This window comes from Castor canadensis, chromosome 17 (genome assembly GCF_047511655.1).
Source record: "Castor canadensis chromosome 17, mCasCan1.hap1v2, whole genome shotgun sequence".
Lineage (NCBI taxonomy): Eukaryota > Metazoa > Chordata > Mammalia > Rodentia > Castoridae > Castor > Castor canadensis.
In genome coordinates this window covers 12,559,335-12,575,505 of record NC_133402.1, presented here as the reverse complement: position 1 = coordinate 12,575,505, position 16,171 = coordinate 12,559,335, and the positions used below count along the sequence as shown (strand labels likewise).

At 51.5% G+C, this 16,171-nt stretch overlaps 1 protein-coding gene across 3 annotated transcripts in view; it reads right to left on the bottom strand.

The window, feature by feature from the left end:
- Abcc1 (ATP binding cassette subfamily C member 1 (ABCC1 blood group)) overlaps window positions 1-16,171 on the bottom strand; it is a 123,141-nt gene that overhangs the window by 35,458 nt on the left and 71,512 nt on the right. For all 3 annotated transcript variants that reach the window (XM_020181572.2, XM_020181571.2, XM_074060444.1), the window contains 6 exons: window positions 9,859-10,005; window positions 8,665-8,752; window positions 6,677-6,752; window positions 4,727-4,853; window positions 2,844-3,020; window positions 1,017-1,184 (listed from right to left, as the gene is read on the bottom strand). In XM_020181572.2, coding sequence (XP_020037161.2) covers window positions 1,017-1,184; window positions 2,844-3,020; window positions 4,727-4,853; window positions 6,677-6,752; window positions 8,665-8,752; window positions 9,859-10,005 — 783 coding nt within the window. The remainder of the gene's footprint in view (window positions 1-1,016; window positions 1,185-2,843; window positions 3,021-4,726; window positions 4,854-6,676; window positions 6,753-8,664; window positions 8,753-9,858; window positions 10,006-16,171) is intronic.

The following is a 16,171-nucleotide window of genomic DNA, read 5'->3' as shown; positions in this document are numbered from 1 at the left end:
TGTATGCATACTATTACACATAAATGGATCTTCTTGTACTCTCATTTTGTTACCATGGTTATGAATTCTCTTTTTAAGACTTAAAATTTTTTTTAATACTTAAGAGTTATGTTTGCACAGAATTTCAGTGGCATCTCTGAATGCTTATGACAGGCTAAGTGCATGTTGCTTCCTATACGTACACACGTACCACGTAAGTCAATTTAAAAGACACGCATGCAAAGTGACTCAAAAGAAACAGAGATCTCTAAGTGGTGGGATAAGGTGTAATTGCTTTCGCTTTTCATGTTTTTCTTCAACTTTGATGTTTTTCCATGGGCACATGGGAAAACATGTTACTGGAGGAAAAGGAAGAACCAGTATGCCCCTTCCTGTTACCCTAAAAAAAAAAAAAAAAGTCTAGGTGTGGTGGCTCATGCATGTAATCCCACCTACTCAGGAGGTGTAGGTAGGAAGATCAAAGCTCAAGGTGCGCCCAGGGAAAAAGCATAAAGCCCTATCACCCTCTCCACAAACAACTGAAGCTAAAAGGGTTGGGGGTGGGGCCCAAACAGTACAGCACCTGCCCAGCAAGCCCTGAGTCCTGAGTTCAAACCCCAGTACCACAAAAAAAAAAAAAAAAACTCCGAGCCTGTTTCCTGTTGTGTTAAGGTGCTCTGGCAATTTTCCAGCTCCAGCCTTCAGCCCTTTGCCAAGTGACATGGAAGGACTTGCAGCCTGCACACTCATGAGTGGCACAGGGGTGGGACTTCCCCCTGGGCAGCTGCGTCAGGATTTCGTTGGGAAGACAGGCCTCCTTTGGCCGAGGAGACAATAAATTCAGTGAGTACCGAGGACTTGCCCCTATAAAGACCCGTGTAGGACACTGGCCTTGAGAAGGCTTCCAAGAGAAGCATTAGAAATGTGTACAAGTTCAATTTAAAAAAAAAATCTAAGCCAGGTTGTGGACTCCTGGTGGGCCGCATTCCAAGTTACCAGGAGCGGGGTGGCCGCCACCCCAGTGTCCCGGCAGGTACCTTGTTCTGCAGCATCCCCTTAGGACCAATCACGTTTTCAAAGATGTGCTTCCCCACGTGGGCGTCCACGGCCGAGAGCGGGTCATCGAAGAGGTAGATGTCCGAGTCGCAGTACACAGCCCGGGCCAGGCTCACGCGCTGCTTCTGGCCCCCCGACAGGTTCACACCCTGGGGGAGACACGGACCTGGCGAGGGGGCCGTCACTGATGCCCCTGTGAGCAGCTAGCAGTTTTTGCAAGGGTCTGTGGTTCTCTTGTGAAGTCACAGTCAAGGCAGGGTCCCACTCTGGGACTGTGAAACCCTGGGCCCCAGCCCGGGGAGGAAGGGCATGGCGTGGACCAGCAGCAACTCCCCCGCCCATGACAGGTGGGCCCAATGCCATTGCCATGTTTGGCTGGGAACTCGCAGTGGACACCCATGGGGTTTACTGCCCAGCCCTGTCCAGAGAAATGCCTGCCCGCCTTCCCACGCAGGCGGGGTCCCAGCAGCCAGAATCCTGTTGCTGGATGGTCCCTCGGACCCGGGCCGTCCACCCAGGGCAGACACTACAGCCAGGCTAAGCCAGTGCCATCGTCTCCCTCCAGATTTTCATACTGTCCTTACAGAGGGACACTGGGAGTGGACGCTGCAGAAAAAGACAAGGCTAACGCACAGAAAGGAGACGAAACACAGAGCAGGACCCAGGCTGAGGGCTCCATCCCTTCTCTAAGTTCCAGGAGATTCTGAACTTGGATTCCAGGGGACACAAGCTCAAAGTTCCTGGAAAAACCAAAAAGCCCTGAGAACAGCTTGTTTTTCATTTCCAAGGAGCTACCAGGGTGCCTCAATTAAACATCATTCACCAAATAAGAAAGCTGGCGAGCCACTGGCTGTGACCAAAAACACACTGCACTCACTCCTGGGCTTTCAAGAGGCCGGATGGCCCTGTGAACAGCTCACACACCAAACAACCATCAGGGGGCACCAGAGCAAGTCGGTGGCCAGTGGCAGGGGAGGAGGCCTGCAGGAAGGGCACCTGTAAAGACCTGGAGGTCTGGGGGCAGTGACAGCGAACAGGGTGGGCAGAGGGGACCTGCAGATGGTGGGAGGCACAAAGAACAGTGTCTTTAGAAAAGACGAAACAAAAGCTAGGTGTGGTGACATCATTCCTGCACTCAGGAGGCTGAGGCAAGAGGATCACAAGTTCAAGGCCAGCCTGGCCTACACAGTAAAGACTCCGCCTCAAAAAAATAAAAACGACAACAAAAACAAGTGACAAAATGTAGCAGCAGGTAACAACAGGGATACTGGAGCCTCCCACTCTTGGCTCTAATGCTGTGTGGCCATGGGCAAGACACTTAGCCTCTCTATGCCTTCTTTTCCTTGACCATTCAAGTGGGGAAAATACCAAACGCCTCATCGTGGGGCTGCGAGGAGAACAACCGGGTGAAAAACACCTGGTCCAGTACACAGAAAGTGCTCGCTAAGCATTAGCTAGCAGACTGTCACCTGTTTTGACAGGGGCTGTGGACGTGTGACCCCCCCACGTCACCTTCTGTGACCTGCACTGTGATGGGCAGGACAGGGTGCACTCAGGGGTGTTGGCATGCTTTTTGCTTTGCTCTCTGGGGCATCCGCTGTCACCATGAGAAATGTCCCCTTGGGGAACCACTGAGTGACTCCACAGCCCAGCCCCCAGTGAGAACCCATTTGAGCCAAACCCAGAGCTCAGCCTCCCTCCCAGCTGGGCCCGTCCACTCACAGACCCACAGGCGAGAGCTGTGGTCAGCATTTCAAGGCACTGACGATGTGCCAGTTGTGGGTCACAGGTGCTGGTGCTGTACTGACCTTCTCGCCGATCTCGGTCCGGTCCCCGCTGGGCAGGATTTCCAGGTCCGGGAGGAGGGCACAGGCCTCCATCACGGCCTTGTAATACCGCTCCTGCAGCGGGCGCCCAAAAAGGATGTTTTCTCTCAGAGAGTCATTCTGAATCCAGGCCTGCTGGGGGACGTAGGCCACCGAGCCCTGTAGGGAAGGACAAGGGTCAGGACGGACAGATGGTCTTGATCAACAAGACAGCCTGCCCAGGAGGGGCTTCCTTCCTGCACAGGTGAAGAAGTAGCTAGTCTCAGAGAAGAGGGAAGAGCATTGAGTCAGGCGGGAACAGCACATGCAAAAAGCCAAAGATGGGAAACACTGCACATCCGGGAATAAAGGTCAGTGCGACCGGAAGGACAGCAGGACATGAGCTGGAGGCAGCAGGGGCCAGCTCACACCAGGCTGTGGCCGCACTGACCTTTGCCAAGAGGGCAATGGGGGGCTAGGGAAGATGCGTGAGTAAGAGAGTTCCGGAAGGACAAAGCTCTATGTGAAAACCAGGGGCCCCGACTCTGGATCTAAATTCCCACATAAGTCCTGACCTGTAAGGGCCCCAAATGCTACAAAGCCTCAGCCACAGACCTCACTGATATAACCCTGTCCACCCACCTCACTTTACAACGGCACATTTCTTCTCTTCTTTTTTGTGGTACTGAGGTTTGAACTCAGAACTTGAATTTGTTAGTTAGGTGCTCTACCACTTGAGCCACACCTCTGGCCCGTGTTTTAAATTTTATTTTCAGATAGGGTCTTACAGTTTTTGCCTGGGTTAGCCTTGAACTGATTCTCCTACCTCTACCTCCTGATAGCTGGGATTACAGGTATGCACCACCATGCCCAGAGACAACAGGATGTTCCTTAAAACAACAGTAGGTGTCATTAATTTGGACCCAATTACTGTAATGTGTGCTTTCAGAATCTGGGTACAGTAGTCAACAAAGAAAGGATCTGGACTGAAATAAAAACAATGACGTAAACTAGCTTCCCCAATGAGAATGTTAATGGCTGTTGTACAGACAACAAAGAGGTTCAAAGAAATGTACCTGGGACATGTTAGGCTAAACAAAGTTAAACCTTTTTTTCTCCTTGCAGGACTTCTCAGAGCCTTTATTTTGTTAATGTTTATTACAAATCTCCAAAAGTTGGGAGTTTAAATGTGCAGTAGTTCCCAACTTTGTTGGAGCCTCATCCCTGATAACCCCCAAATATCTTGCAAGGTGAGTCTGTTGCACACCACACTCCAGGAAATGGTGATGTCAAAATGGCAAGAGCCTTATTCCTATACCAGGAAAAGGCCTCCTGGGGAAGAAGCCACACGCAGAACAGGGTCCCTTAGGGAATTTCCACTTAGTTTAAAGCTTAAACCAATAGAACTCCACTCTTCCTCCAGCCCCGTATGAAGAATTCAGCAAACACACTTTAACTACTCCTTCCTTAACCGCACGGGAAGAAAACACTCCAGCCATGTTAATCGACATTTAAGTTCTGTCATATTTGTGAGAAATATGGAGAGAAACTAAGGAGGAAAAACTGTCAGCAAACACAGAGGGGCAGAGGCAGGGAAGGATGGAGACAGGAACTGTGTGCTCACTGTGTATTTATTGAGTGCCTACTGCATGCCATTCTAAGAGCTGGGATGCAGCAGGCAATGGCTGATATGGAAATTCTGTCTGTGGGGTAGCAGAGAAACACAGAGAGAACAAGAGGGAAACAGACAGACGGGAAGACAGGATAGCAGAGCAAGAGGCCAGTGGAACTTGCTTCTCGCTCAGGGATGGCTGTGAAGGAGAGCACCTGCCCTTGGCCTGCCCCTCAGGCCACTGGCCCCCTCCCCCATCCAATCTTTGTCCTACCTTGAGAGCCACTTGTCCCTCCACCTTGTCCATCTCAGCCAAGAGGGCTGAGAGCAGAGAGGACTTCCCACAGCCCACCTGGCCCACCACGGCCACCAGGGCGCCGTCCGGGATGGAGAAGGTGATGCTAAAAGACAGGACATAGAGCCTGAGTGCATGCCACTGTGCCTGCCATCACACCACCACGCCTGTCCACCCAGGGATGGAGACACAGAGGCAGGGCCGGCTTGAGCTTTAAAGATATGGTGTGTCTTCCAGCCGCTTCAGGGCTGAGCCCAGTCCTAAAAAAGGTGCAATGCAGGTGCTGGTGCTGGGATGCAGATGCACCTGAGGGCAGGACAGCGAGGGCCCTGGGGGAATGTCACACTGAAACCCAACTGGAGGGTATTAACTGTCCCGAAGGACAGGACCCTCCACATCAGCCTAGGAGGAGACAGCAAGACCCAGATACATCTGTATCTGGAAGCAACTGAGAAGCCTCAGTGAGAGAGGGAGTGAGCATGACTGGGGACCAAGAAGGAGCTGAGTGGGTAGCTGGGTGGTGGCCAGGCCTGGGAGGACACAGGCACACTGTGCTGAGACCCCAGGCTTTGTCAGCTGGGAGACACCAAAGGGCCTGGAGGTGAGACAGGTATAAATGGGTCCTTTAAGACGTATGGTGAGCAAGTGAAGGAAGATCATGGTGCCACAGCAAGAGTGGCTGTCACCCGGCCACCCAGGGCTGGCCAGCTGGGAGACCGCTCCCAGGAAGGGTGGCCACAGGCAGGGCTCCGGGCTCCCTGCAGTGGCTGCATTCTAGAAGCTGCTGTCCTGATTCCAACACAGCAGAGGTGCACACTCTGCTGTCCCCATTCTTAGGAAGATGCAGGGTGCGGTGCCCACTGCTCGTCTCTGCTTGCGCAATGAGGGGACCGGAAGCCCAGGGATGTGGTACCTGCCACTGTCTAGGTGAGACTGGAATATTCTTACAGGGGAGGGAAGAAGGGCTGGGGGGACTGAGGCAGCAGGGTAACTAGGACAAGTGGAAAAGTTACAATTGAAGGAGGCAGGATTTGAGCTAGACATAAGGAAGAACTTCTAGACATGTTCTCCTGCCATGAGTTTCCAATCAAGATAAAAGGGACAGACTGCTTTTTCTGATGACTTTGTCCCATTTGATAAAATACAGCAGTCATTTAGATACCAAGTGAAGGGAGAATTGTTTTTGGACACGGGGATAAATCTGGTTTCTGAAAGGAACACGTTAGCCTGAGCTTTGTGGAATTCTTAAGGAGACTTCAAAGAGCTCTGAAGCAAGACCTCCAGTCAGAAAGAAGAGGCACTGGACAGGCTCTCAGGACACAGGTCAATTCTGGGACACGATGTGCCAGACACAGCTCAGGACAGTGGCAGGTAGGAAGGCAAGTGGGTGAGCCTGAAGGCGTCAGGGAGGTAAAACTCCATCCTGACCCAACACGCAGCGGATGGACATCTTTCAGCAAGCCGGCCTGGGACTCACCCTGGTCACCAGCAAGCCCTGGCCCTCCAGGCACAGTGACTGGCTCACAGAAGAACATGTGACTCAATCTGGACCGATAAGCAGTCAGGAAGTCTGAGGATGAAGTGGCCCAGAGGGAAACGAAACAAGGGACTGACGATGGGCAGTTCCAAGGGAGTGTGAGGCCCTGGGTCACTCCAAACTTGAAAGCCAGGTTTCTCAGTCATGGCAGCCAAAAATCCCCCTTTGCTGCCTAGCTGGGAAAAGTTCCTGCCACTCACAATCAGAGGGGCCTTCTGTGCTAGGCACCTTCCTATCTGCTGCTCACACTAGGCCAAGTGATTGGACCTATTTTTCTGGATGAGTAAACTGAGGCTCAGAAAGGTAACAGTGACCCAGTCAAGGTCACAGAGTTGGAGAGTGGCTAGAATTTGAACACGTTTGTCACCGTGTGAGCCCATACCCCGGCTTACCCAGTGAGCGTGGGAGGTTCTCCCCTGGACCACGTGAATGTGGCATTCTTCACAGTAATGCTGTTTGTTCCCCCGCCTGAAAAGCACCAGAAACAACGTGTCAGGCACAGAGGGAGTCAAGGGACTGACCAGGTGTGAGCAGACAGATGCTCTGAATTAACCTCGGACGCTGGGCCCTCGTGCGCCAGGCAGTATCTGGTGACACGACAAGAACACCACACTGGGCTGTGGCTCAGTGGTAGAGCGCTTGCCTAGCAGGCACAAAATAAATAAAATAAAATAAAATAAAAACATCAATCTTCAGCTTTGGAGACAGCTTAGGCCCAGACAGGCTGGGCCACTGAGATGCCCACTGTGGGAGCCGCCTGCAGGGGTGGGTGACACTCAGGGCTCCCTCGCTGTCTCAGGTAGGTTTGTGGGGCTCTACTGGGAGGCTCAGCAGGAGCTAAGGTCGGTGGGAGTGAGCAGCCCTGTCAAGCAAACCTCTTTCCAGGTCAGCCCCTATCACACCCACCCCATCTCCCACCCCTAGGACTGCCTCATGTGCGAGGCCAGACTCTTCTCGCCTCAAAGCCTGGATCCTGCAGCAGCTTCCCAAGGCCTCTCAAGGCATCCTTCTCCCTCTCAACCCAACCCTGCCCACCTCACTGAGGGCCAATCTTTCAACACCAGCCATAATGGACCCACACGAGCTGTAGAAGGGGAAGCCGTGAGGTCTGAGCTGAAGCTCCAGCATAGGGTCCCGAGAGCCTGAGGCTCCTGGCATCTGTCTTTACAGACTGTGCCACCCCTGGTTTTCCTTTTACTTCCTGTCTCTCACTTCAAGTTATCAAATTACAAAATCACTTCTGTGCATCAAAGAAACAAACGCCTGCTGCAGGAGGAAGGTGCTGTTTAGGCTGTTAAACTTCTTCCTTGACTCCTCCCTAAAAAAGAGAAAGCTGATGCTGTCCCTTGATTGTTATTTGGTCTCTGCAGTGCTAAGGATCAAACTCAGGGCCTAGTGTATGCCAGGTAAGCGCTCGACCTCTGAGCCACACCAGGGCATCCCGAGAGGTCACTCATGGAGGATGAGCCTCCATGGGAAGGAGCTACAGAGAACTGTGCTGGCAGGAGGAGAGAGCCAGATAAACTCCTCAGCCAGCAGAAGGGCAAGTGCCAAGGTGACCAGAAGGCCCTGGGTTTTCTGCCATTCCCCAGGAAGTTGTGACAACTCCAGCTGCAAGACACTATCCTGGGGCCACGTCCAATTTCAGCCTGTGTTTGCAGAGAAATGAAGCCCTTAGAGCACAAGCATTGTGCCCACCCCTTGAGGGGCCCTTGGTCCCCGGGACAGCACAAGTTGAGGGAAGAGGCTCTAGCACGCACTTGGGTGGCGGTCTCGGATAGGGGACACTGTGTTTCCAGCAGGCATCTGGCAATGTCTGGAGACATTTTTGGGTGTTCCAACTGCGATGGGCAGTACCAGACCCAGAGGGTAGAGGCCTAATGGGCAGGTATAGGATGCTCCACTCACCATCCACAGTGTACAAGACTGACCTCCATAATAAAGGATAATTGTCCCCAAAGGTCATCAGTGCCCAGTGTGCAAACCTGCCACAGGTTCCCTTATCCAGATGGGGAATGTGAAGCTCAAAGCAACGCAGACCCCACTTGGTGGGGTCTGGCCAGTCTCCCAGGTCCTCATTTTGCCTTCCCATGGGCGCAGAGCAGAACAAAGGCCTGGGCCCTGGAACCTGACTGGGGCGAACAGGGTGGCCTCGCCCAGTGGCTACCTCCCAGAAAGAAGGCAGAAGTGCAGGCTCATGCCTGGGCTAGGTGAGATAAGAGGGGCCCCCGGGGTTCTTGGAGGCCAGGCCTCTCTTCCTGTCCCTCCTCTGCTCTGCAGAGGCCCGGCACCCTAGTGTCCTACAGACAAGTGGCTGGGCAGAGCAAACCCAAGGGCAGATGAGGCGAAGAAAGGCCAGGATGGGGACACTGGCACACACCATCCTTCATGGGCCTCCGCTCAATGCTGTCTGGCTCCAGCTCCTCGTGGGACAGGAAGACCCTCAGGCGCTTGAGGGACACACTGGCCTGCAGGGAAAGCAATGACAGACATCATTATCTTGAAAGATCAAAACACATGCAGGTTCACTTTCTGTGTTTCCCCTGGTGTCGAGAAGTCACGGCCTCCTGAACTTCTCAAGGCTGTGCACTGGGTATCTGTTTCAGAATACAAAAACATAACGGGTTCTAGTCCTTATTCCTCCAAAAGTCCACAAAAGGCAGTTTAAAAAAAAAAAAAAAAAAAAGAAGGGCAGGGGATGGACTCAATGACAAGAGATGTCAAGTTTAGCCAGGCCGGCCAGGACGACAATTCTGCGTCACCCAAACACTTTCACCTGGAGGGATATTATTTTACCAAATTATCAATAACTGGGCTTGCTAGAATGGGTCACAGTTAGAAAAAGGCATGCAGATTTACTTTAAAATTCTGTGCAGAAGAAAGGAATGGAGGCAAGGCGGGGGAGGGGCTGGAGAGGGGAGAGTCAGATGAAGGGGGAGTCGTGCTGGACAGGGCAGTGGGTTCTGGGTTCGAATTACACTGCTCTTTCTGCTCTGGGTGTCTACAATCTTTCATAGTAGACAGGATTTATTTGTTGTTTCTGTTACAACTATGAGCAGGGCTGAATGACCCACTGGTCAGGGCAACTCATCTATGTGGCTGCAGATGGAGTTTCAAGGAAGGTGTCCGATGCTGAGGTCAGACCTGTGAAGACCCTGGCGGTAGAATGGAAGGAGCCACACCAGTGTGAGTGACAGGGAGGCGCGGATGACAGCGCAGTCCCTCTGCTCACACAGCTGAGGGCGGAACCAGATCCCATTCCCAATCAGGGTTTCCCAAGGTGAGTGGCGATCTCTCAGAGGGGTGTGAAATCCGTGAAGTGGATCAAAGCTGTGTTTTTGAAAAACTAGGCTGGGATGGGCCTGGAAGCAGAGAGGGGACACTGGGCTCTGGGTCCCTGCCAAGATGGAAAGTACCTTTTTTTCTCTGCAGCAAGTCCAAACTAACAGGAGATTGGAACTGCGCCTTGTGAAGGCCACAGGGAGGGGCGGACAGGGAGGGTGGCGTAAGGGGGCTTGTGGACTCTGTGGCTTTGTGTTCCCGTCCCCGGGGTCCCGCTGGGTCCTTGAGATACCTGCACGATGCTGCTGATGACCATGGGGAGGATGTTGAGGGGGAAACGAAGGATGTTGAACAAGGCCAAGGACACGAAGGCCTTCTGTGCATCCAGGACGTTGTTCTTGTCCACGGTCACATAGACGGCAAAAGTAGACAGGGCCACCTGCAAGCAGGGTGCCCAGGGTGAGTGCCCAGGGAGAGCAGGTCACAGCCGCAGCCCTGTGGCACCCTGTCAGGTCCTCCCACATGCCACGGCCACCCGCAGGGATCGGCCACCACACTCACAAGTGAAATCCTGGCTTTCTTCGCAGCACTTCTCACTGCCTTATGTCATAATATATACGTATTTTTGAGACAGGGTCTCACTATATAGCCCAGGCTGGCCTTGAACTCGTGATCCTCCTGCCTCTGCCCCCAGTTCTGAGATGACAGGTGTGCGCCACCATGCCCATCTGGCTATCATAAAATTATATGGATTTATTTTTGTCTCCTATGCTGAAATGTCAACTCCTTAGGGTGGGACTTTGTCTTGTACCCAACTGTGTCCTCAGTGCCTGGAACGGTCCCTGGAGTTCAAGGACACTAAAGACAACCACAGGCAAGTTTATGTCCTCCTTCTAAGCTTCTGTTGTCCTGGGTGAACTGTAGATGGAGGATAAATGGCCCTGGCTCAAGTTCCTTCCACCTCATATAGCACATGAGAAAAGGAACATTTCATAAAGAAAAAAGAAAGCAAACAACGAGAGCCAGGTGTGGTGCTTCACACCTGTAATCCCAGCTACTCAGGAGGTAGAGGCAAGAGGACTGAGAGTCTGAGGTGAGCTCAGGCAAAAGTAGTGAGACCCTGTCTCAAAAACAAAATACAAACAAAAGGGCTCAGGGCTTGGCTCAAATGGCAGAGTGCTTCCCTAGCATGCAGGAGGCCCAGGGTTCCATCCCCAGTACTGCACAAAAAAAAAGAAAGAAAGAAAAAGAAAAAACAAGCAGCCCCACAGCACACAGTCAGCCTGGCCTGAAGCCCCCAGTGGTCTCTGAACTTTTACCACCCATGGCTCAGCAAAGCTCTGAGCTAGGGCTTCACTGTTAGGGGCGACCCTTTGCCAGAAGTCAGGACAGAGCTGCACAATCCCAGAAAGGCTGCCTGCCATAGAAGGGGGCAATGACTGGCGGACTGGGGTTGGAGAGCCCCTCCCTCACAGCTGGGTCAGGAGCCACACCAGGTGTTACCAGGCGGGACTTTAAGGAGACCCCACGGGATCACTAAGACACAGTATCACAAGCAATCTGGAAGGCTGGACCCTAGCAGAGGGGCTGAAGTCCCTGCATCCTTATCGACCATGATCGTTGGAGACTGAGCTCAGAGTGACCTGCAGGAGGTCAGGGTCCTGAGTCCTTCCCCTGGGGTGGCCACTGTCTTTGTCTATGTCCAGGGCCATCACTTCATTGTCACCTAATGGATGGTGACAAAGCTGTGGCCCAGCTATGTGGCCCTGAGTGACATAATCTGTCCAAGTGTGTTTCTAACCAGCCTTCTATGAAATGGGGCAGGTGATCTGCCTTCAGGATGGCTGATGACAAGAACAAGACACAAGCAGGGCACTCAGCGCAGGCCAGGTAAGAAGGTGGCCTCGGCAGTGGCTTTTCTTTCTTTCTTAGAGCACAGGCTCCAAACTCCTGAGCCCTGTATCCAAAGAACCTCAAAACCTGGGCCTGAGAGCAAGAGACCATGCCACCAGCAAGCAAGCCGGTTCCTGTTCTCACTCTGGCATTAACAAGCTGGTGGCCCCAGAGGCGAGGACAATTTTCCAGGCTCTGCTGCCAAGGGGGAGGAGAGCTACTCAAAAGGCTACTGCCACCTGATCCCTGTCATCCACACAGAGTGTGGCCAGGATGTACAGCCTAACCCCAAGACGTTCTGGTTTGTGCTTCGTGTTTTCACAATTTGTTTTGAACTGATACACTGTACCTGATAAACCTATATCTGACATTTTGCTATATGTAGTCATTTTGTAATGTTCAAACTGGCTTTAAAAATATTCATCCTTTCAAAGGTTTATCATTTCTTTTGCTGTTTTTGAGACAGGCTCTGACCTTGAACTTTTATTTATTTATTTTGGGGGAGGTAGGGACTGTACTGGGGCGTGAACTCAGGGCTTTGCACTTCTAGGAATGCACTCATCACTTGATCCTTACTCCTCTACCGCTTGAGTGCAGGAATTATAGGCATATGCCACCATGTCTGGTGTCATTTATCATTTTAAACTCCCTTTGGTAGCTTTTTAAAACATTCTGCACATTACTGGAGTCTGCAGTCACCTACCTGCACAACAACACACCACACACTAGCACTCCCATCTCACTGGGTAACTCTCATCTCAACGGGTAACCTGGTACCCATTGGTCAACCCTCTCCCCAACGCTCCTGTTAAGGATATTCTTTTCTCAAAACCCTCTAAATAAGCCAGGCATGGTGGCTCACACTGGTACCCTGGCTACCTGGGAGACAGAGAATGGGAGGATCCATTGGAGACCAGCCCGGGAAAACATTTCCAAGGTCACATCTCAACCAGTAAAAAGCTGGGCGTGATGGCATGAGCCTGTCATCCCAGCCACGCAGGAAAAATGAAAAGTACAATCGTGGTCCAGGCCAGCTGCACACATAAAGTGAGACCTCATAACCAGAGCAAAAAGGGCTGCAGGCATGGCTCAAGTGGTAGGCGCTGAGTGAAAACCTCAGCACCACAAAAGCAAACTACTTAATTCATTAAATAAAACAAAGTATTTCTGTACACTTTTCAGTTTGTGGCTTTTTACTCTAGTTGATTAGAGTTAGGATTCTGTCGTGTGCAAGGCAGTTCCTGAGTAGTACATTTTATCTCAGTCATTCACTTGTTCACTCATTCACCTGCAGACATTTACTGAGTGTGTAACCTTTGGCAAGGCCTCTCTGCTCTGAGGATACAAGCTTGAAATGTCAAGGTCATTATCTCCCTGGGCCTTTGTACCTGGTCAGCAGAGAACTCCAAGCCAAGCCATTACCATGTGGAGTGCTAACTATTCTCATCTCTCTTCTCTATGTTTTGGCTATTCTGGGATTTGAACTCAGCACCTTGCATTTCCCAGACAAGCGCTCTGCCATTTGAGCCACTTCCCCCTTCTGAAGTGGTAATTACTCTGGCACAGGGAAATACAAGGTACACCGTCTAAGACAGAAAACGCTGCATGTGCCCAGGATGCTATCTTGGGAAAGTGGCGGGGGGGGGGGGGGGGACAGGACAGATGCCAAACTCTCCCGTTCAGAACAGCCCTGTGCTCCCCACTGTGCGGCAGCCCCTGCTGCTCTGGCATCCCCAGCCTCTGTCTTCCATCACATTAGGTAAACAGCTCTTCATCCCTGAGCACTGGAATTCGCCAATGGACAGAACAGGCAGATGTCCTCCAAGGGAATCACAGGCCACATATTTTATCCTAATGTAGTCAGAGTCTTCTGTGTCTCGGCCAGGGTCAAGGTCTTGGCTGACACTCCAGCTCATCTGTTTCTTGCCAAACAGCCTCATAAGCTGTCCCTGGAAGCCCAGGGCCTTCTCCACCCAGAAACTGAGGTCAGGACAAGCCAGTACCAACTGCTCTTCTGCTGTGACTTCTTCATGGAGACCAGAGCAGGAGACCATGAGCCAAGGACCAGCACGAGGGCGACAACCTAGAAACTGTAGCTTTGGTCAAAGGATCCAATGTTCAGAGAAAAGGACTATGGGAAAACCCCCTCAGCCCCATCTTATCCTAAATGGAACACAGGTCACAGAATAAGCCTTGTCACCTGCCTCATGGCTTCAGGGCTCTCCCTATAGCAGTAGGCCACGGACTTCTGTGTGATGTGCATCACTAGTGTGCGAGTAGATAAGAGAGTTGTGTGTGTAACTGCTGTGGTGAAGGCACCACAAAAACCCATGTAAGGAAAAGAACGAGGTGACGGCACCAGGAGTAAGGGACCTCTGTTCCCCCTTGAGTGGGAAGAGACGGGATTTTGCTCCCAAGCAGACAACTGCAACATCTGGAGACATATTTGATTGTCACAACAAGGGAAGGCAGAGAAAAAGACTACCTGGCATGGAGTGAGTAGAGGCCAGGGAGACCGCCTCATATCCTACAATGCACAGGATGGCCCCACAGAAGAAAGAACGCTGTGTTCCTGAACATCAACACGGTGGAGGGCGAAAACCCTAACACAGCTTTGATGATTTTGACACTGAAATGTCAACGTCATTCTATCTTGGAAATAAAACACAGGGCTGGTGGTGTAGTACAGTGGTACAGTGCTTGCCTAGCATGCACAAGGCTCTAGGTTCAATCCCCAGCCCTGCAGAAAAATAGTAATAAAGTAAAAGACATTAAAAATGTGTCACGGCTGGGTGTGGTGGTACACGCCTGCAATCCCAGCACTTGGGAGGTGGAAGCTGAAGAATGACAAATTCAAGGCCAACCTGGGCTACATAAGGAGACCAGCCTAGGCTATACAGGCAGATCCTGTCTCAAAACCAAACAAAAGTATCACATATACCAAAGAATATTTCACAGCTATACTTAATGTACACAGTCTGTTTAAAGAATAAAAGGAAGCCCTTATAATCACCACCCTTTTACTTATAAGTTGCAAAGAGGTACGGTCCGTGCACACCCAGGAAAAACCCAAGGCACTGAAATGTAAAAAGACTGCAATGGCAAACCCTTCCAGCACAGACGCCAAGGGACTCAGGGAACACAGACTCCTTGCTGTGTCAACTCCGCGGCTCTCGCTATGATCACCTGGATCACTGAGCACAGCCCCACAACTGACTGCGGATGTTTGCTGCGGGCTCGGGATGGGGGCCTGACCTGCTATTTGACTTCTCTGGGTGCTATCCCCTGGTGTGTTCCCATGAGAAAATCCACAGCTGGGAAGTGACATGACTGGCTTCAGGTCGCACCATGAGTGGGCGGCAGGGGGTCTACTTCAGGAAACTACTCTGGTCCCTTCCACCAGGGGACTGCCAATGACAGCCCCGGGTCCCCGATCTGACCCACACCTGTTTACAATGAGCCCAAGAGCACAAAAAGGATTTAACATTTTAAAGTTATGGGCAAAAAAATCCAAAGACTATTTCAAGACACATGCAAATTATATAAAATTCAAATCTCAGCATCTGTAACTACAGGTTTCCAGGAACACAGCCACACCCGATGATTTACAGATTGTTGATGGCTGTTTCTGGGCTCCTGGAAGAGACAAGGGTTTGTGATAGAGACTAGGTGGCCTGGATCACCTAAGCTATTCACCAGTGGGTCTCTCAAAGAAAGTTCACTTGTGCCTACTTTTGTCTGTGTCTCTGGAAAGTCCCTGCACATATAAACCCCCGACAGAACCCACCCATGCTCAGATTCTGATTTGGCCAAGGGTCTGGGCCTGGGATTCTGCATTCCTAACAACCACCACGTGAGGCGGAGGCTGTGGGTCCCCGGACCACGGGTCTCAAAGAGAGCTCCAGGCCAGCAGCTGCCACACCTGGAAACTCGGCAGACCTTCTGGCGCCACCCAGACCCACCCATGGGAAACTGTGGGTGGGGCTGGCGAGCCACGTTCTAGCAAGTCTGCAGGTGACTCCGAGACTCCACATGCCAGCTCTCAGAGACACGTGAGGTGGGCCCACAATGGCCATGTGGGGAGAACACGCGTCTAGTACTGCATTATGAAAACGGGTTTTCAGCTCACAGAATTTCCTAGAAGGACATATACAATTGTCCCCCAGGTAGCCACAGGGGACTGACTCCAAGGTCACCCCTGGATGTGAAAAGCCACGGTTGCTCAAGTCTCTTCTGGAGAATGGCACAGGATTTGCATATAACCCGTGCACATGCTCCCAGGTGTCTGATATCACCTCTGGATGACTTATGTATCCTAACAATATGTAAACTGTGTGAAAACCCTGGTTGTGATCTGCATTGTTCAGGGACAAATGAAAAGGAACAAGTCTGTATGTGTTCAGCACGATTTTCTTTGTCAAATATTTTTAGTCAGCAGTTGACTGACTCCGTGGATACAGAGCTACATATGCCACAGGCACAAACATAACTAAGAAAGCACAATCATGAGTAGCACAATGTTTTAAGGAAAAAAAATAATGACCATCAGGCATCCCAGCTTCTCAGGAGGCTGAGGCAGGGGGATCACTTGAGGGTGGCAGTTTGGGACCAGCCTGCAATGCAGCAAGACCCTGTCTCAAGTTTTTTGGCAGTACCGGGGTTTGAACTCAGAGCCTCATGCTTGCTAGGTAGGTGTTCTACCACTTGAACCA